The 21,781-nt window shown below is 46.9% G+C and overlaps 1 protein-coding gene across 1 annotated transcript in view; it reads left to right on the top strand.

Moving 5' to 3' along the window:
• The window catches only part of LOC115158780 (serine/threonine-protein kinase Nek7), a gene marked incomplete in the record, with an annotated part of 122,537 nt that overhangs the window by 58,314 nt on the left and 42,442 nt on the right, over window positions 1–21,781 (top strand). Inside the window, 1 exon segment of the mRNA XM_029708088.1 lies at window positions 16,361–16,501. Coding sequence (XP_029563948.1) covers window positions 16,361–16,501 — 141 coding nt within the window.

The following is a 21,781-nucleotide window of genomic DNA, read 5'->3' as shown; positions in this document are numbered from 1 at the left end:
CTCTTTCGTATCGTCCGAGATCCCTAAAGATTGGAAAGCTGCCGCGGTCATCCCGCCCTGCCTATCTAAATTCTTCAAAAGCCAAGTTAACAAACAGATCACAGACCATTTCGAATCCCACCGCACCTTCTCCACTGTGCAATCCGGTTTCCGAGCTGGTCATGGGTGCACCTCAGCCACGCTCAAGGTACTAAACAATATTATAACCGCCATCGATAAAAGACAGTACTGTGCAGCCGTCTTCATCGACCTGGCCAAGGCTTTCGACTCTGTCAATCACCGTATTCTTATCGGCAGACTCAACAGCCTTGGTTTCTCAAATGACTGCCTCGCCTGGTTCACCAACTACTTCTCAGACAGAGTTCAGTGTGTCAAATCGGAGTGCCTGTTGTCCGGACCACTGGCGGTCTCTATGGGGGTACCACAGGGTTCAATTCTCGGGCCGACTTTTCTCTGTATATATCAACAATGTCGCTCTTGCTGCGGGTGATTCCCTGATCCACCTCTACGCAGACGACACCATTCTGTATACATCTGGCCCTTCTTTGGACACTGTGTTAACAAATCTCCAAACGAGCTTCAATGCCATACAACTCTCCTTCCGTGTCCTCTAACTGCTCTTAAACGCTAGTAAAACTAAATGCATGCTCTTCAACCGATCGCTGCCCACACCCACCTGCCCGAATAGCATCTCTACTCTGGATGGTTCTGACCTAGAATATGTGGACAACTACAAATACCTAGGTGTCTGGCTAGACTGTAAACTTTCCTTCCAGACTCAAATTAAACATCGCCAATCCAAAGTTAAATCTAGAATTGGCTTCCTATTTCACAACAAAGCCTCCTTCACTCACACTGCCAAACATGCCCTCGTAAAACTGACTATCCTACCGATCCTCGACTTTGGCGATGTCATTTACAAAATAGCTTCCAATACTCTACTCAGCAAACTGGATGTAGTCTATCACAGTGCCATCCGTTTTGTCACCAAAGCCCCATATACCCCCCACCCGCTCTAGTTGGCTGGCCCTCGCTACTTATTCGTCACCAAACCCACTGGTTCCAGGTCATCTATAAGTCTATGCTAGATAAAGCTCCACCTTATCTCAGCTCACTGGTCACGATAACAACACCCACCCGTAGCACGCGCTCCAGCAGGTATATCTCACTGGTCATCCCCAAAGCCAATACCTCCTTTGGCTGCCTTTCCTTCCAGTTCTCTGCTGCCAATGACTGGAACGAATTGCAAAAATCACTGACGCTGGAGACTTATATTTCCCTCACTAACTTTAAACATCAGTTATCTGAGCACCTAACTGATCACTGCAGCTGTACGCAGCCCATCTGTAAATAGCCCATCCAATCTACCTACCTCATCCCCACATTGTTTATTTACTTTTCTGCTGTTTTGCACACCAGTATTTCTACTTGCACATCATCATCTGCTCATCTATCACTCCAGTGTTAATTTGCTAAACAGTAATTACTTCGCTACTATGGCCTATTTATTGCCTTACCTCCTCACGCCATTTGCACACACTGTATATAAACTTTATTTTTTCTATTGTGTTATTGACTGTACGTTTGTTTATTCCATGTGTAACTCTGTGTTGTTGTTTGTGTCGCACTGCTTTGCTTTATCTTGGCCAGGTCGCAGTTGTAAATGAGAACTTGTTCTCAACTGGCCTACCTGGTTAAATAAAGGTGAAATAAAAAAAAATAATAATAATATTAAGTTTAATACATTTAGGTCAGTGGTTCCCAAACTTTTTATTGTCCCGTACCCCTTCAAATATTCAACCTCCAGCTGTGTACCCCCTCTAGCACCAGGGTCAGCGCACTCTCAAATGTTGTTTTTTGCCTTCATTGTAAGCCTGCCACACACACACTATACAATACATTTATTAAACATACGATTGAGTGAGTTTTTGTCACAACGCGGCTCGTAGGAAGTAACAAAGAGCTCTTATAGGACCAGGGCACAAATAATTATATACTAATAATCAATAATTTTGCTTTTTAGTTTAACCATCTTACATATAAAACCTTATTTGTTCATCAAAAATGGTAATAACTCACCACAGGTTAACTCACCACAATGTTGTATTGGAGAGAGTCTGTCTTAAATCATTTTCCACACGGTCTGTGCCTGTATTTAGTGTTCGTGCTAGTAAGGGCCGAGAATCCACTCTCACATAGGTACGTGGTTGCAAAGGGCATCAGTGTCTTAACAGCGTGATGTGCCAAGGCAGGATACTCTGAGCGCAGCCCAATCCAGAAATCTGGCAGTGGCTTCTGATTTAAATGACATTTTCACAGAACTGCTTGTTGCAATTTCAATGAGGCTCTCTTGTTCAGATATCGGTAAGTGGACTGGAGGCAGGGCATGAAAGGGATAACGAATCCAGTTGTTTGTGTCATCCGTTTTGGGAAAGTACCTGCGTAATTGCAGACCCAACTCACTCAGGTGCTTCGCTATATCACATATGACATGTCTGTAAGATTGAGTTCATTTGAACACAAAAACATCATACAATGGAAAGACCTGTGTGTTGTCCTTGTTAATGCAGACAGAGAAGAGTTCCAACTTCTTAATCATAGCCTCAGTTTTGTCACGCATGTTGAATATAGTTGTGGAGAGTCCCTGTAATCCTAGATTCAGATCATTCAGGCGAGAAAAAACATCATCCAGATAGGCCAGTCATCTGAGAAACTCATCATCATGCAAGTGCTCATCTCTCAATTAAAAATAACATGTCAATACTTTTCCCCTTGATAACCAGCGTACTTCTGTATGTTGTAAAAGCATTACATGGTCGCTGCCCATATCATTGCATAGTGCAGAAAATACACGAGAGTTCAGGGGCCTTGCTTTAACAAAGTTAACCATTTTCACTGTAGTGTCCAAAACGTCTTTCAAGCTGTCAGGCATTCCCTTGGCAGTAAGTGCCTCGGTGGATGCTGCAGTATACCCAAGTGGCGTCGGGAGAAACTGGATCCACGCGCGTTACCACTCCACTATGCCATCAGTACAGATACCAACACATCTTGACCACCAAAGTCCATTTGCTATCACAAAGCTGTCCAGTACTTTAAAAATATCCTCTCCTGTTGTCCTGGTTTCCAGTGGTTTGCAGAAGAGGATGTCTTCTTTAATTGACCTCTCATAAACGTAACGGACATATACCAGGAGCTGTGACAGACCTGCCACATCTGTTGACTCATCCAGCTGTAATGCATATAATTCACTGGCTTGTATGCGAAGCAGTTATTGTTTCATAACATCTCCTGCCATGTCACTGATGCGTCGTGAAACAGTGTTGTTTGATGAAGGCATTGTCTGTATAGTTTTTTGTGCCTTTTCCCCCAGCATTGTCCCAGCCATATCTGCGGCAGCAGGAAGAAGGAAGTCCTCCACAATAGTATGGGGCTTGCCTGTCCTAGCCACTCGGTAGCTCACCATATAAGACGCTTCTAGCCCCTTCTTACTAATGGTATCTGTTGCTTTTAGTCATGTCTTACTACTCGAAAGTCGTCTTTATTCTCACTCAAAAAACTCCTGTGGCTTATTTTTCAAATTGACATGTTTCGTTTCTAAATGTCTGCACAGGAGTGAAGTTTTCCTGCGAGAGAGTAAGGGTTCCTGTGATTGGATGTTAATAATTTGACTAGGCTACCTATATTTGACATTGTGTTGTTATTTTGCTGAACACTAGATGGTTACATTTTATTTTTAGCAGTGAAACGAGGCTACTCAGGCGAGAGAAAAACGTCACCCAAATGTATAGCCCCGTTGGAAAATATAAATGGACTGTTTGAAAATGAAGGTACGTGCAATTTAGTTTGTTTAGGGTTACGTTACGGGTCTGTGCAATCATGGCTGCACCAATCAAATCAATCATTTATTTTGTTCATTAAAGAGGCAAGACACCTACACAATCAGTAACACACACTGAGTGTACAAAACATTAAGAACACCTGCTCTTTCCATGACATGACCAGGTGAATCCATGTGAAAGCTATGACCCCTTATTGATGTCACTCACTTCAATCAGTGTATCTGAAGGGGAGGAGACATGTTAAATAAGGATGTTTAAGTCTTGAGACAATTGAGACATGGATTGTGTATGTGTGCCATTCAGAGGGTGAATGGGCAAGACAAACTATTTAAGTGCCTTTGAACGGGATATGGTAGTAGGTGCCAGGCTCACCGGTTTGTATCAAGAACTGCAACGCAGCTGGGTTTTCCACACTCACACAGTTTCCCATGTGTATCAAGAATAGTCCACCAGCCAAAGGACATCCAGCCAACTTGATACCACTGTGGGAAGCATTGGAGTCAACATGGGCCAGCATCCCTGTGGAACTCTTTCAACACCTTGTAGAGTCCATGACCTGATGAATTGAGGCTGTTCTGAGGGTGCAACTCAATATTAGGAATGTGTTCTTAATGTTTTGTACACTGTGTATCTTTTATAGTAAGAATATTATGGAATTTAACAGAATAAAACACACATTTATCCTACACAACTTTTGTCAAGGGAACGTGTGGGACAGCTGTCATATAAAAAAGTGATATTTTGAAACAGAGCCCAAGAACATGATGTTTAGATCCACGTCTCATCTCTTTCCTACACTCACTCCACTTTGTTAGGGTCTGATCTTTAGCATGATACCCATAGAAAACAATAGCAATCCTATTTTCAGTCTCGTGTTCATATTTCACAAACTCTGCATGTTTTTGGATGTGCTTGTATGCGATCAAGCAAAAATAATCAAATAGATTTTATGCTACATTATAGCAAGCTAAATGTTTCAGATCAGTGATAGTTGAACTATACCACCTCCACTTATCTGCCCAGCCAGAGAATTAACCCAAAATACAGATGGAGATTCAGTTAAACAAAGTCACATTGATTGTTAGTGTTTCTCAAACGTGTCATTCAGTGATAATTATTCCACTGTAGTTATTTCTGGATCCAGCTGTGGTTAAGGAAACAGTGCATGCTTAGTGGTGGACTGTATGAAGAGATGGGTCGAAGTGACATGCCTTGCAAGGTTTAGAACTGCCGGGGGAATGGTAACCGGGCGTTGCCTAGCAACCACCTAAGGTACGTTACCGTTACATTTCATACTAAGCCATAGGCAGAACTTTACCGAAGTGATTACTAGGTCATTAGACTGAAATAATAGTTTGAGGTTTGATACCGGCAATACCTTTTCAGATATAAAGAAAAGTTGTGTTGCACGGTACATTGGTACCGTGGTAATATCATGGTACCAAAACGTCATGGTACCAACGTTTTAGAATACCGTAGTACCGTTTCATATCATACTACCATATTTTCCGTCCCTACCCATCTAAATAACCCGCTGGCGCCTGTTATAAAATGTTTAGAAATTCTGTTTTGTTTATAAATTCAGCTAAATTGAAGCAACAGCCACTAACTAGTCTCTTGTATGTGCAGGTCCAATATTATCCACTTCACTTTCGTCTCACGTTTGGCAGCTGTAATCAGCCAGCAGTGTCCCCTACCAGCCCTCACCTGGTTCTCTCCGTCTGCTCTTCATACACCTCTATTACACCGGTACTTTAACATGCCATTTAGCTGTGATGGTGAGCAGACACTGGATTGGTGACTGGCCTGGCGGCTGGAGCTGGCTTAGCGCCAGCCTCTGGCTTGGTGACTGGCGCTGGCTTAGCGCCAGCCTCTGGCTTGGTGACTGGTGCTGGCTTAGCGCCAGCCGCTGGCTTGGTGACTGGCGCTGGCTTAGCGCCAGCCGCTGGCTTGGTGACTGGCGCTGGCTTAGCGCCAGTCGCTGGCTTGGTCGCTGGCTTGGTGGCTGTTGCTGGCTTGGTGCCTGGCGCTGGCTTGGTGGCTGTTGCTGGCTTAGCGCCAGCCGCTGGCTTGGTGACTGGCGCTGGCTTAGCGCCAGTCGCTGGCTTGGTCGCTGGCTTGGTGGCTGTTGCTGGCTTGGTGCCTGGCGCTGGCTTGGTGGCTGTTGCTGGCTTGGTGCCTGGCGCTGGCGCTGGCTTGGTGGCTGGCGCTGGCTTGGTGCCTGGCGCTGGCTTGGTGGCTGGCGCAGGCCTTGGCGCTGGCTTGGTGACTGTTGCTGGCTTGGTGCCTGGAGCTGGCTTGGTGGCTGGCACTGGCTTGGTGACTGTTGCTGGCTTGGTGCCTGGAGCTGGCTTGGTGGCTGGCGCTGGCTTGGTGACTGTTGCTGGCTTGGTGCCTGGCGCAGGCCTTGGCGCTGGCTTGGTGCCTGGCGCTGGCTTGGTGGCTGGCGCTGGCTTGGTGGCTGGCTTGGTGCCTGGCGCTGGCTTGGTGGCTGTTGCTGACTTGGTGCCTGGCGCTGGCTTGGTGCCTGGCGCTGGCTTGGTGACTGTTGCTGGCTTGGTGCCTGGCGCAGGCCTTGGCGCTGTCTTGGTGCCTGGCGCTGTCTTGGTGCCTGGCGCTGGCTTGGTGGCTGGCGCTGGCTTGGTGGCTGGCTTGGTGCCTGGCGCTGGCTTGGTGGCTGTTGCTGACTTGGTGCCTGGCGCTGGCTTGGTGCCTGTTGCTGGCTTGGTGCCTGTTGCTGGCTTGGTGCCTTGCGCTGGCTTGGTGGCTGGCGCTGACTTGGTGGCTGGCGCTGACTTGGTGGCTGGCGCTGACTTGGTGGCTGTTGCTGACTTGGTGGCTGTTGCTGACTTGGTGCCTGGCGCTGGCTTGGTGGCTGTTGCTGGCTTGGTGCCTTGGCGCTGTCTTGGTGGCTGGCGCTGACTTGGTGGCTGTTGCTGACTTGGTGGCTGGCGCTGACTTGGTGGCTGTTGCTGGCTTGGTGGCTGGCGCTGTCTTGGTGCCTGGCGCTGACTTGGTGGCTGGCGCTGGCTTGGTGGCTGGCGCTGGCTTGGTGGCTGGCGCAGGCCTTGGCGCTGGCTTGGTGCCTGGCGCTGGCTTGGTGCCTGGAAATGCCCACCTCCCAAATGTCTTGTTAATTGGAAGGGGCATCTTGTTTTCTCAAGCCTCTTCTCCAGGCTGTCAACTTTTTAAAAAAACAATGAAATGCTAAAATTAGCTGCCCCTTGATCTGCATTCCCATCCTCCCCCATCACCTCAGTCCTGCTGCTATAGATCCTAGCTATAGGGTTAGTTACTGTATAGGCATACACCCTCACATCCTCCCCCATCACCTCAGTCCTGCTGCTATAGATCCTAGCTATAGGGTTAGTTACTGTATAGGCATACACCCTCACATCCTCCCCCATCACCTCAATCCTGCTGCTATAGATCCTAGCTATAGGGTTAGTTACTGTATAGGCATACACCCTCACATCCTCCCCCATCACCTTAGTCCTGCTGCTATAGATCCTAGCTATAGGGTTAGTTACTGTATAGGCATACACCCTCACATCCTCCCCCATCACCTCAGTCCTGCTGCTATAGATCCTAGCTATAGGGTTAGTTACTGTATAGGCATACACCCTCACATCCTCCCCCATCACCTCAGTCCTGCTGCTATAGATCCTAGCTATAGGGTTAGTTACTGTATAGGCATACACCCTCACATCCTCCCCATCACCTCAGTCCTGCTGCTATAGATCATAGCTATAGGGTTAGTTACTGTATAGGCATACACCCTCACATCCTCCCCCATCACCTCAGTCCTGCTGCTATAGATCATAGCTATAGGGTTAGTTACTGTATAGGCATTCACCCTCACATCCTCCCCCATCACCTCAGTCCTGCTGCTATAGATCCTAGCTATAGGGTTAGTTACTGTATAGGGATACACCTTCTTGTCCGAGCAGTCATTCCTCATTGAAGACAAAGTGCCTTGAATTTACTGGTGCCTTGATTCATCATTTCAATTATGAATATCCTAAATTGTCTGGAATGGACCCCACCTTGCTGCAGTGTGTAGGCCTAAATAATGGACCCCACCTTGCAGGTCTAAATAATGGACCCCACCTTGCTGCAGTGTGTAGGCCTAAATAATGGACCCCACCTTGCTGCAGTGTGTAGGCCTAAATAATGGACCCCACCTTGCTGCAGTGTGTAGGCCTAAATAATGGACCCCACCTTGCTGCAGTGTGTAGGTCTAAATAATGGACCCTACCTTGCTGCAGTGTGTAGGCCTAAATAATGGACCCCACCTTGCAGGTCTAAATAATGGACCCCACCTTGCTGCAGTGTGTAGGTCTAAATAATGGACCCCACCTTGCTGCAGTGTGTAGGTCTAAATAATGGACCCCACCTTGCTGCAGTGTGTAGGCCTAAATAATGGACCCCACCTTGCTGCAGTGTGTAGGCCTAAATAATGGACCCCACCTTGCTGCAGTGTGTAGGTCTAAATAATGGACCCCACCTTGCTGCAGTGTGTAGGTCTAAATAATGGACCCCACCTTGCTGCAGTGTGTAGGCCTAAATAATGGACCCCACCTTGCTGCAGTGTGTAGGTCTAAATAATGGACCCCACCTTGCTGCAGTGTGTAGGCCTAAATAATGGACCCTACCTTGCTGCAGTGTGTAGGTCTAAATAATGGACCCCACCTTGCTGCAGTGTGTAGGCCTAAATAATGGACCCCACCTTGCTGCAGTGTGTAGGTCTAAATAATGGACCCCACCTTGCTGCAGTGTGTAGGCCTAAATAATGGACCCCAACTTGCAGGCCTAAATAATGGACCCCACCTTGCTGCAGTGTGTAGGTCTAAATAATGGACCCCACCTTGCAGGCCTAAATAATGGACCCCACCTTGCTGCAGTGTGTAGGTCTAAATAATGGACCCCACCTTGCTGCAGTGTGTAGGCCTAAATAATGGACCCTACCTTGCTGCAGTGTGTAGGTCTAAATAATGGACCCCACCTTGCTGCAGTGTGTAGGCCTAAATAATGGACCCCACCTTGCTGCAGTGTGTAGGCCTAAATAATGGACCCCACCTTGCTGCAGTGTGTAGGTCTAAATAATGGACCCCACCTTGCTGCAGTGTGTAGGCCTAAATAATGGACCCCAACTTGCAGGCCTAAATAATGGACCCCACCTTGCTGCAGTGTGTAGGTCTAAATAATGGACCCCACCTTGCAGGCCTAAATAATGGACCCCACCTTGCTGCAGTGTGTAGGTCTAAATAATGGACCCCACCTTGCTGCAGTGTGTAGGTCTAAATAATGGACCCCACCTTGCTGCAGTGTGTAGGTCTAAATAATGGACCCCACCTTGCTGCAGTGTGTAGGTCTAAATAATGGACCCCACCTTGCTGCAGTGTGTAGGTCTAAATAATGGACCCCACCTTGCTGCAGTGTGTAGGCCATAATAATGGACCCCACCTTGCTGCAGTGTGTAGGCCATAATAATGGACCCCACCTTGCTGCAGTGTGTAGGCCATAATAATGGACCCCACCTTGCTGTAGTGTGTAGGCCTAAATAATGGACCCCACCTTGGTGCAGTGTGTAGGTCTAAATAATGGACCCCACCTTGCTGCAGTGTGTAGGCCTAAATAATGGACCCCACCTTGCTGCAGTGTGTAGGTCTAAATAATGGACCCCACCTTGCTGTAGTGTGTAGGCCTAAATAATGGACCCCACCTTGCTGCAGTGTGTAGGCCTAAATAATGGACCCCACCTTGCTGCAGTGTGTAGGTCTAAATAATGGACCCCACCTTGCTGCAGTGTGTAGGCCTAAATAATGGACCCCACCTTGCTGCAGTGTGTAGGCCATAATAATGGACCCCACCTTGCTGCAGTGTGTAGGTCTAAATAATGGACCCCACCTTGCTGCAGTGTGTAGGCCTAAATAATGGACCCCACCTTGCTGCAGTGTGTAGGTCTAAATAATGGACCCCACCTTGCTGCAGTGTGTAGGTCTAAATAATGGACCCCACCTTGCTGCAGTGTGTAGGTCTAAATAATGGACCCCACCTTGCAGGCCTAAATAATGGACCCCATCTTGCTGCAGTGTGTAGGTCTAAATAATGGACCCCATCTTGCTGCAGTGTGTAGGTCTAAATAATGGACCCCACCTTGCTGCAGTGTGTAGGCCTAAATAATGGACCCCACCTTGCTGCAGTGTGTAGGCCTAAATAATGGACCCCACCTTGCTGCAGTGTGTAGGCCTAAATAATGGACCCCACCTTGCTGCAGTGTGTAGGTCTAAATAATGGACCCCACCTTGCTGCAGTGTGTAGGCCTAAATAATGGACCCCACCTTGCTGCAGTGTGTAGGTCTAAATAATGAACCCCACCTTGCTGCAGTGTGTAGGCCGAAATAATGGACCCCACCTTGCTGCAGTGTGCAGGTCTAAATAATGGACCCCACCTTGCTGCAGTGTGTAGGTCTAAATAATGGACCCCACCTTGCTGCAGTGTGTAGGTCTAAATAATGGACCCCACCTTGCTGCAGTGTGTAGGCCTAAATAATGGACCCCACCTTGCTGCAGTGTGTAGGTCTAAATAATGGACCCCACCTTGCTGCAGTGTGTAGGCCTAAATAATGGACCCCACCTTGCTGCAGTGTGTAGGTCTAAATAATGGACCCCACCTTGCTGTAGTGTGTAGGTCTAAATAATGGACCCCACCTTGCTGCAGTGTGTAGGCCATAATAATGGACCCCACCTTGCTGCAGTGTGTAGGCCTAAATATAAGATGACTGATATTGTAGATAGATGGGTAAAGTTCTCCAGAGATGGTACCACTGGGCTCCATACTTGTGTGTGTGTGTGTGTGTGTGTGTGTGTGTGTGTGTGTTGTAGGAACCTCTCCTGTCATTGCCCCAGGTCTGTGTTCTGTTCATGCTGACTCTGTTTAACGGTGAAACGGATCCGACGTGAACACATCTAATGCTGCCCCTCGCCTTCGTCTTGATGACACCGTGCTCTCACCCTCCTCTTTCCCAGAGTCCTCTCTGCTTGCCTGCAAGGGCATCCCCCGGCCGTGGTCGGGGCCAGGCACCGGTGACATGTGGCAATGTGATATCTGTCGCCTCCTCTCTCCTTCCACAACACCGATAGACACGCTTATAAAATGGCTGCAAAGGTCACACTGTTCTCTGTGTGTTTTCACTCATCACAGCCCCAAGGCTCATTCCAGCCTGTTTTCTTAGTTTTTTAAATGTAGATGCTCGCTAGCGAGCCGAGTGTCAGGGCGCGACATGCATCCCGTGGAAGAGGAGAGGAGAGCGCTGTTGGAGTTTTGTCACTAGCTGACTGGTCCAACATATGTCACTTCAGCTGCAGCAGCGTCAGGCTAACCGTGATGTGCCATGGCAGGCTACAGCTAACCCTGATGTGCCATGGCAGACTACAGCTAACCCTGATGTGCCTTGGCAGACTACCGCTAACCCTGATGTGCCTTGGCAGACTACAGCTAACCCTGATGTGCCTTGGCAGACTCCAGCTAACCCTGATGTGCCTTGGCAGACTACAGCTAACCCTGATGTGCCTTGGCAGACTACAGCTAACCCTGATGTGCCTTGGCAGACTACAGCTAACCCTGATGTGCCTTGGCAGACTACAGCTAACCCTGATGTGCCTTGGCAGACTACAGCTAACCCTGATGTGCCTTGGCAGGCTACAGCTAACCCTGATGTGCCTTGGCAGGCTACAGCTAACCCTGATGTGCCTTGGCAGGCTACAGCTAACCCTGATGTGCCATGGCAGGCTACAGCTAACTGTGATGTGCCATGGCAGACTACAGCTAACCGTGATGTGCCTTGGCAGACTACAGCTAACCCTGATGTGCCTTGGCAGACTACAGCTAACCCTGATGTGCCTTGGCAGGCTACAGCTAACCCTGATGTGCCTTGGCAGACTACAGCTAACCCTGATGTGCCTTGGCAGACTACAGCTAACCCTGATGTGCCTTGGCAGACTACAGCTAACCCTGATGTGCCTTGGCAGGCTACAGCTAACCCTGATGTGCCTTGGCAGACTACAGCTAACCGTGATGTGCCATGGCAGACTACAGCTAACCGTGATGTGCCATGGCAGGCTACAGCTAACTGTGATGTGCCATGGCAGACTACAGCTAACCGTGATGTGCCATGGCAGACTACAGCTAACCCTGATGTGCCTTGGCAGACTACAGCTAACCCTGATGTGCCTTGGCAGACTACAGCTAACCCTGATGTGCCTTGGCAGACTACAGCTAACCCTGATGTGCCTTGGCAGACTACAGCTAACCCTGATGTGCCTTGGCAGACTACAGCTAACCCTGATGTGCCTTGGCAGACTACAGCTAACCCTGATGTGCCTTGGCAGACTACAGCTAACCCTGATGTGCCTTGGCAGACTACAGCTAACCCTGATGTGCCTTGGCAGACTACAGCTAACCCTGATGTGCCTTGGCAGACTACAGCTAACCCTGATGTGCCTTGGCAGACTACAGCTAACCCTGATGTGCCTTGGCAGGCTACAGCTAACCCTGATGTGCCTTGGCAGACTACAGCTAACCGTGATGTGCCATGGCAGACTACAGCTAACTGTGATGTGCCATGGCAGGCTACAGCTAACTGTGATGTGCCATGGCAGACTACAGCTAACCGTGATGTGCCATGGCAGACTACAGCTAACCCTGATGTGCCTTGGCAGACTACAGCTAACCCTGATGTGCCTTGGCAGACTACAGCTAACCCTGATGTGCCTTGGCAGACTACAGCTAACCCTGATGTGCCTTGGCAGACTACAGCTAACTCTGATGTGCCTTGGCAGGCTACAGCTAACCCTGATGTGCCTTGGCAGGCTACAGCTAACCCTGATGTGCTATGGCAGGCTACAGCTAACCCTGATGTGCCTTGGCAGACTACAGCTAACCGTGATGTGCCATGGCAGACTACAGCTAACCGTGATGTGCCATGGCAGGCTACAGCTAACTGTGATGTGCCATGGCAGGCTACAGCTAACTGTGATGTGCCATGGCAGACTACAGCTAACCGTGATGTGCCTTGGCAGACTACAGCTAACCCTGATGTGCCTTGGCAGACTACAGCTAACCCTGATGTGCCTTGGCAGACTACAGCTAACCCTGATGTGCCTTGGCAGACTACAGCTAACCCTGATGTGCCTTGGCAGACTACAGCTAACCCTGATGTGCCATGGCAGACTACAGCTAACCCTGATGTGCCATGGCAGGCTACAGCTAACCCTGATGTGCCATGGCAGGCTACAGCTAACCCTGATGTGCCATGGCAGGCTACAGCTAACCCTGATGCGCCATGGCAGACTACAGCTAACCCTGATGCGCCATGGCAGACTACAGCTAACCCTGATGCGCCATGGCAGACTACAGCTAACCCTGATGTGCCATGGCAGACTACAGCTAACCCTGATGTGCCTTGGCAGACTACAGCTAACCCTGATGTGCCTTGGCAGACTACAGCTAACCCTGATGTGCCATGGCAGGCTACAGCTAACCCTGATGCGCCATGGCAGGCTACAGCTAACCCTGATGTGCCATGGCAGGCTACAGCTAACCCTGATGTGCCTTGGCAGGCTACAGCTAACCCTGATGTGCCATGGCAGGCTACAGCTAACCCTGATGTGCCATGGCAGGCTACAGCTAACCCTGATGTGCCATGGCAGGCTACAGCTAACCCTGATGTGCCATGGCAGGCTACAGCTAACCCTGATGTGCCATGGCAGACTACAGCTAACCCTGATGCGCCATGGCAGACTACAGCTAACCCTGATGTGCCATGGCAGGCTAGTGGGGCACAGACACACTCTAATTAATTTATGGGCCATGTCTGAGTTAATAATGACCTAATAATAACTTGTAGAGGAGGGATGAACCATCCAAGAAAAGTCTAATTTAATACCTGCTTTAGTGCAAGGCTTCCACTCTGTAAATCTGCATATATAATGACTAAGTTCAATGCTGTTTTTGTGGACAGGAAATGTTCATGAGATGGATACTGCTTCATCACACAAACGAGTGTAACCATCTACCTGTTCCACATGCTGCTGTCTACTGCTGCGTAAAAACTCAATCATTACTGAAAGGGTAATCTGTCATGGACAGACACACGTAACATAGGATGGTACCCCTCACAGCCTGGTTCCTCTCTAGGTTTCTTCCTAGGTTCTGGCCTTTCTAGGGAGTTTTTCCTAGCCACCGTGCTTCTACACCTGCATTGCATGCTGTTTGGGGTTTTAGGCTGGGTTTCTGTACAGCACTTTGAGATATGATGCGCTGATGTAAGAAGGGCTTTACAAATACATTTGATTTGATATCGTAGCGCCTGTCAATAGATTGTGGGATGCTACGACTAAAGCCCAAATCACACGGAGAGACGCCGTCGACGGCGTCAAAATTTCCATGCGAGAGTAGAGCGCCTCAATTCACATACACTGTGTAGCGTATACCAACTTAATTGTCATGAGAATTCATAACAAACATTTGTATTTGTTAAGGTCGCTATGTAGCTCTTGTGAATTATTGTTGTGTGTTCCTTTTGACTCACCTGATATGTCCTATGGGAGCCACCGTACCTGCCTGCCTGCACTAAACAGTCATGTTAGCTCACCAACATGAGGAGAGTTGTAGATACAGTGGCTTGCGAAAGTATTCACCCCCCCCTTGGCATTTTTCCTATTTTGTTACTTTAAAACCTAGAATTAAAATAGATTTTTGGGGAGTTTGTATCATTTGATTTACACAACATGGCTACCGCTTTGAAGATGCAAAATTCTTGTTTTGTGAAACAAACAGGTAATAAGACAAAAAAACAAAAACTTGAGCGTGCATAACTATTCACCACCCAAAGTCAATACTTTATAGAGCAACCTTTTACAGCAATTACAGCTGCAAGTCTCTTGGGGGTATGTCTCTATAAGCTTGGCACATCTAGCCACTGGGATTTTTTCCCATTCTTCAAGGCAATACTGCTCCAGCTCCTTCAAGGTGGATGGGTTCTGCTGGTGTACAGCAATCTTTAAGTCATACCACATATTCTCAATTGGATTGAGGTATGGGCTTTGACTAGGCCATTCCAAGACATTTAAATGTTTCCCTTTAAACACTTGAGTGTTGCTTTAGCAGTATGCTTAGGGTCATTGTCCTGCTGGAAGGTAAACTCTGTCCCAGTCTCAAATCTCTGGAAGGTTTCCCTCAAGAATGTTGCTGTATTTAGCACCATCCATCATTCCTTCAATTCTGACCAGTTTTCCCCAGTCCCTGCCAATGGGAAAAACATCCCCACAGCATGATGCTGCCATCACCATGCTTCACTGTGGGGATGGTGTTCTCGGGGTGATGAGAGGTGTTGGGTTTGCGCCAGACATAGCGCTTTCCTTGATGGCCAAAAAGCAACATTTTAGTCTCATTTGACCAGAGTACCTTCTTCCATATGTTTGGGGAGTCTCCCACATGCCTTTTGGCGAACACCAAACATGTTTGCTTATTTTTTTCTTTAAGCAATGTCTTTTTTCTGCCCACTCTTCTGTAAAGCCCAGCTCTGTGGAGTGTATGGCTTAAAGTAGTTCTATGGACAGATACTCCAATCTCCACTGTGGAGGTTTGTAGCTCCTTCAGTGTTATCATTGGTCTCTTTGTTGCCTCTGATTAATACCCTCCTTGCCTGCTCTGTGAGTTTGGTGGGCGGCCCTCTCTTGGCAGATTTGTTGTGGTGCCATATTCTTTAAATGTTTTAGTAATGGATTTAATGGTGCTCTGTGGGATGTTCAAAGTTTTGGATATTACTACAAGAAACGTCTGACCTCTGTGATTGCCAACAAGGGTTTTGCCACCAAGTACTAAGTCATGTTTTGCAGAGGGGTCAAATACTTATTTCCCTCATTAAAATGCTAATCAATTTATAACATTTTTGACATGGGTTTTTCTGGATTTTTGTTGTTGTTCTGTCTCTCACTGTTCAAATAAACCTACCATTAAAATTGTAGACTGATCATTTCTTTATCAGTGGACAAACGTACAAAATCAGCAGGGGATCAAATACTTTTTTTCCCCTCACTGTAATAAAAATCGTCCAATTAACTGGTATCGGCTTTTTTCGGTCCTCCAATAATCGGTTTCAGTTTCTGCGTTGAAAAATCATAATCGGTCGACCTCTAGTCTTAACGAGGAACTTTGATCCCATACGCAGATTTTTTCGTCACTGATCATTTGGATAAATCGTGGGATTGCAGGTGTTTTGCAACATTGAATTTTGGAAGGGGAAGGGACATTTAGCCAATGCTTTGGCTAACAGTTTCCGTTTAGGGGGGTGGAGACTTCACTAGTCTGGTTAGTATCTTACCTCATCTCTCCCCAGAAACTAATCCAGTGTTTGATGCAATTGTACACAAGTTCTGTTCTGGGTTTCTGAGATTACTGCAAGGGAAAACATAATTGTGGCACTTGTGACTGTGTTCTCTGTGTTGGCTTTCAGAAGCCGCTCCAGCCGGACATGGGGCACAACTCTCTGGCTAACTTCCTGATTGAGAAGAAGATTGGGCGGGGCCAGTTCAGTGAGGTGTACCGGGCCAGGTACCTGATGGACAACACCTCCATGGCCCTTAAGAAGGTTCAGGTGAGATATGCGCACGCACATGCACACGCACACACACACACACCAAATAGTGCTGATTAACTGCCATTAAACAACTAATTGACTAACCTTGGTCCAATTACTTGAATTCCCTTTAGTTCTTATTTTTTTCTTTTTTTCTCTAGAGAGAAATCTAAACATTCACGAGAGTTTTTGAGTTGATTTCTATGTGGGACGCTGGGCTGAAGGGAATTGTTCAGTACGGAAATGTGGTAATTAATGAAAATGGCTATAATCCATTGCGGCAGTTTTTTCCAGATCAGGCAGAGAGAGAAACTTTTACTCCTGTTACGTTAGGTCAGATACACACAGACCACATAGACCGCATGAGAGAGGAATGTACACAACATAACGATGAGAGATAAACTAGGCCTTATCTTCTTTGAAGAACTAGTAAAAGGTTTTTGTCAGACAGCTCCTAGTGGTTAGAGCGTTGGGCCAGTAACCGAAAGGTTGCTGGATCGAATCTCCGAGCTGCCCCTGAACAAGGCAGTTAACCCACTGAGCCGAAGACGTGGATGTGGATTAAGGCAGCCCCCCCCCCCCCCCCACACCTCTCTGATTCAGAGGGGTTGGGTTAAATGTGGAAGACACATTTCAGTTGAATGCATTCAGTTGTACAACTGACTAGGTATCCCCCTTCCCAGACTTAGGCAGCCTAGCTCAATAGGAGGACTAAACACAGTACAGTATGAGGAGGACAGAGACAACGTTGTCTGGCTGCTAGTGCCTGAGCAGAAATGTGATGAGGACTTTCAGGAATGAAAAATAAAAAAAGTAATCTAATCAAAAGTAATATAAACAACTAAAATATTATATTATTTCATAGTAATTTCTACTCAGTGTGGTCCTGAGACAATAGACTATTTTCAATGTTTTGGCACTATTTTTTGGCCTTCGGAATTTCCATTCAAAAGCTCAAATTATTTTAATGGCATTATTTCATAATGCATTTAATGTTTCTTTTTTTTAATTATCAAAAACCGTGATCATTTTTTAAATAATCGAACTGAAACCGAACCAACCTAGAAAAGCACTAGTCGCTCAGCACTACCAAACGCAAACCTAGAAAAGCACTAGTCGCTCAGCACTACCAAACGCAAACCTAGAAAAGCACTAGTCGCTCAGCACTACCAAACGCAAACCTAGAAAAGCACTAGTCGCTCAGCACTACCAAACGCAAACCTAGAAAAGCACTAGTCGCTCAGCACTACCAAACGCAAACCTAGAAAAGCACTAGTCGCTCAGCACTACCAAACGCAAACCTAGAAAAGCACTAGTCGCTCAGCACTACCAAACGCAAACCTAGAAAAGCACTAGTCGCTCAGCACTACCAAACGCAAACCTAGAAAAGCACTAGTCGCTCAGCACTACCAAACGCAAACCTAGAAAAGCACTAGTCGCTCAGCACTACCAAACGCAAACCAAACACACATGTATTTGGGTTCTGGAGGTGACTGTCTGTGTTGTTACAGTCTTCCTGACAGATCCTCTCTCTCTCTACACTGCATTTAGTTGTCTCAGAAACGAACATGGTGGTGCCTGCCACACTCATCATTTCCACCGTCATGGCAACTGTTAAACACACATTTCTATATTAATTCCACCATATGCTGATTCTTATGTTGATTCACGCCGTTTACGTGTTGTCTGGCAGACTTTCTTTAGCCAGTGAGTCAAGCCACCACACTTTGCCGCCCCGTCTCAGGAACACCACGAGATCGGAGGGTCATTGAGTTCAGTCTACTGACAATCAGGGGTGGAAAAAGTACCCAGTAGTCATACTTGAGTAAAAGTAAAGATACCTCAATAGAAAATTACTAAAGTAAAAGTGAAAGTTACCCAGTAAAATACTACTTGAGTAAAAGTCTAAAAGTTTTGGGATTTAAATATACTTAAATATCGAAAGTAAAAGTACAAGTATAAATAATTTCTAATTCCTTATAATAAGCAAAGCAGACCACATTTTTCTAGTTTTTATTTATTTACCGATAGCCAGGGGCATGCTCCAACTCTGAGACATAATTAAAAAACGAAGCATGTGTGTTTAGTGAGATCAGAGGCAGTAGGGATGACCAGGGATGTTCTCTTGATAAGTGTGTGGATTAGACTATTTTCCTGTCCTGCTAAGCATTCAAAATGTAACGAGTACTTTTGGGTGTCAGGGAAAATGTATGAAGTAAAAAGTACATCATTTTCTTTAGGACTGTAGTGAAGTAAAAGTAGTCAAAAATATTAATAGTAAAGTACAGATACCCCAAAAAACGGCTTAAGTAGTACTTTCAAGTATTGTTACTTAAGTACTTTACACCACTGACAACAACCTAGTTCGCAATTCTCCAGATCGGAGGGTCATTGAGTTCAGTCTACTGACAACCTAGTTTGTAATTCTCCCTACATCTAGCCTTCCCATTCCACACTATCACATGTCGTTGTCTCACCAGCCACTGATGAAGTCACATGTTGTTATATTTGAAGGACATTGGAGGATATTATGTCTTGTAGACTTTAAGATGACACTGTAAACACCAGACACAGAGAGGGAGAAAGAATGATTTATTTACATCCAAGGATTATTTTCTTTCAACTTTTTTCACTCACTTATCTCTCTCGTGTGTGTGTGTGTGTGTGTGTGTGTGTGTGTGTGTGTGTGTGTGTGTGTGTGTGTGTGTGTGTGTGTGTGTGTGTGTGTGAGGACAGCAGGTAGCAGTATCAGGGGTAGTTCACAGCAGGTGCTCAGGCAGGTGTCTCTAGCTCAGCAGGCCAACTGGCTCTCCCACTCACTAGCGCCGGGGCGATGCCAGTATTGCAATACTCGTTTAGTATCGTGGCAAGGAAACAAAACATGAAGCTGATTTAATTTCTTTAGGAAAACAGCCCTAATGTTGGAAACAAACATTGTTGTAATCCTGGAAACAAACATTGTTGTAATCCAGAGTCATATTCATTTATTTTCAAAGCTATAGCGCACAATATGTTACATACAGCAGGTTTATAACGAACCAAAGAGGCTGCTTCCTTTTCATTTCAAAATATTCCAATACTGGTATCACCACACACACACACACACACACACACACACACACACACACACACACACACACACACACACACACACACACACACACACAAGAGAGGGGGAAGACTGGAGACAGGCGTCAAAGAGAGAGAGAGGTTCAAGGCAACCCCATGTTAGCCTGTGATACTAGAGAAGAGAGAGGTTCAACCCCATGTTAGCCTGTGATACTAGAGAAGAGAGAGGTTCAACCCCATGTTAGCCTGTGATACTAGAGAAGAGAGAGGTTCAACCCCATGTCAGCCTGTTACACTAGAGAAGAGAGAGGTTCAACCCCATGTCAGCCTGTTACACTAGAGAAGAGAGAGGTTCAACCCCATGTCAGCCTGTGACACTAGAGAAGAGAGAGGTTCAACCCCATGTCAGCCTGTCACACTAGAGAAGAGAGAGGTTCAACCCCATGTTAGCCTGTGACACTAGAGAAGAGAGAGGTTCAACCCCATGTCAGCCTGTGACACTAGAGAAGAGGTTCAACCCCATGTTAGCCTGTGACACTAGAGAAGAGAGAGTTTCAACCCCATGTTAGCCTGTGACACTAGAGAAGAGAGAGGTTCAACCCCATGTCAGCCTGTGACACTAGAGAAGAGAGTTTCAACCCCATGTTAGCCTGTGATTCTAGAGAAGAGAGAGTTTCAACCCCATGTTAGCCTGTGATACTAGAGAAGAGAGAGGTTCAACCCCATGTCAGCCTGTGACACTAGAGAAGAGAGAGGTTCAACTCCATGTTAGCCTGTGACACTAGAGAAGAGAGAGGTTCAACCCCATGTCAGCCTGTGATACTAGAGAAGAGAGAGGTTCAACCCCATGTTAGCCTGTGATACTAGAGAAGAGGTTCAACCCCATGTTAGCCTGTGATACTAGAGAAGAGAGAGTTTCAACCCCATGTTAGCCTGTGACACTAGAGAAGAGAGAGTTTCAACCCCATGTTAGCCTGTGACACTAGAGAAGAGAGAGGTTCAACCCCATGTTAGCCTGTGACACTAGAGAAGAGAGAGGTTCAACCCCATGTCAGCCTGTGATACTAGAGAAGAGAGAGGTTCAACCCCATGTTAGCCTGTGATACTAGAGAAGAGAGAGGTTCAACCCCATGTTAGCCTGTGATACTAGAGAAGAGAGGTTCAACCCCATGTTAGCCTGTGATACTAGAGAAGAGAGGGGTTCAACCCCATGTCGGCCTGTGACACTAGAGAAGAGAGGGGTTCAACCCCATGTCGGCCTGTGACACTAGAGAAGAGAGAGGTTCAACCCCATGTTTAGCCTGTGACACTAGAGAAGAGAGTTTCAACCCCATGTCAGCCTGTGATACTAGAGAAGAGAGAGGTTCAACCCCATGTCAGCCTGTGATACTAGAGAAGAGAGGTTCAACCCCATGTCAGCCTGTGATACTAGAGAAGAGAGTTTCAACCCCATGTTAGCCTGTGATACTAGAGAAGAGAGAGGTTCAACCCCATGTTAGCCTGTGATACTAGAGAAGAGAGGTTCAACCCCATGTTAGCCTGTGATACTAGAGAAGAGAGAGGTTCAACCCCATGTCAGCCTGTGACACTAGAGAAGAGAGAGGTTCAACCCCATGTTAGCCTGTGATACTAGAGAAGAGAGAGGTTCAACCCCATGTTAGCCTGTGACACTAGAGAAGAGAGAGGTTCAACCCCATGTTAGCCTGTGATACTAGAGAAGAGAGAGGTTCAACTCCATGTCAGCCTGTGACACTAGAGAAGAGAGGTTCAACCCCATGTTAGCCTGTGACACTAGAGAAGAGAGAGGTTCAACCCCATGTTAGCCTGTGATACTAGAGAAGAGAGAGGTTCAACCCCATGTTAGCCTGTGATACTAGAGAAGAGAGAGGTTCAACCCCATGTTAGCCTGTGATACTAGAGAAGAGAGAGGTTCAACCCCATGTTAGCCTGTGACACTAGAGAAGAGAGAGGTTCAACCCCATGTTAGCCTGTGACACTAGAGAAGAGAGAGGTTCAACCCCATGTTAGCCTGTGATACTAGAGAAGAGAGAGGTTCAACTCCATGTCAGCCTGTGACACTAGAGAAGAGAGAGGTTCAACTCCATGTCAGCCTGTGACACTAGAGAAGAGAGAGGTTCAACTCCATGTCAGCCTGTGACACTAGAGAAGAGAGAGGTTCAACTCCATGTCAGCCTGTGATACTAGAGAAGAGAGAGGTTCAACTCCATG

Source organism: Salmo trutta, chromosome 22 (genome assembly GCF_901001165.1).
Source record: "Salmo trutta chromosome 22, fSalTru1.1, whole genome shotgun sequence".
Taxonomy (NCBI): Eukaryota; Metazoa; Chordata; class Actinopteri; order Salmoniformes; family Salmonidae; genus Salmo; species Salmo trutta.
Note: the sequence above shows the minus strand (reverse complement) of the source record. Positions and strands in the feature narration are given on the sequence as shown.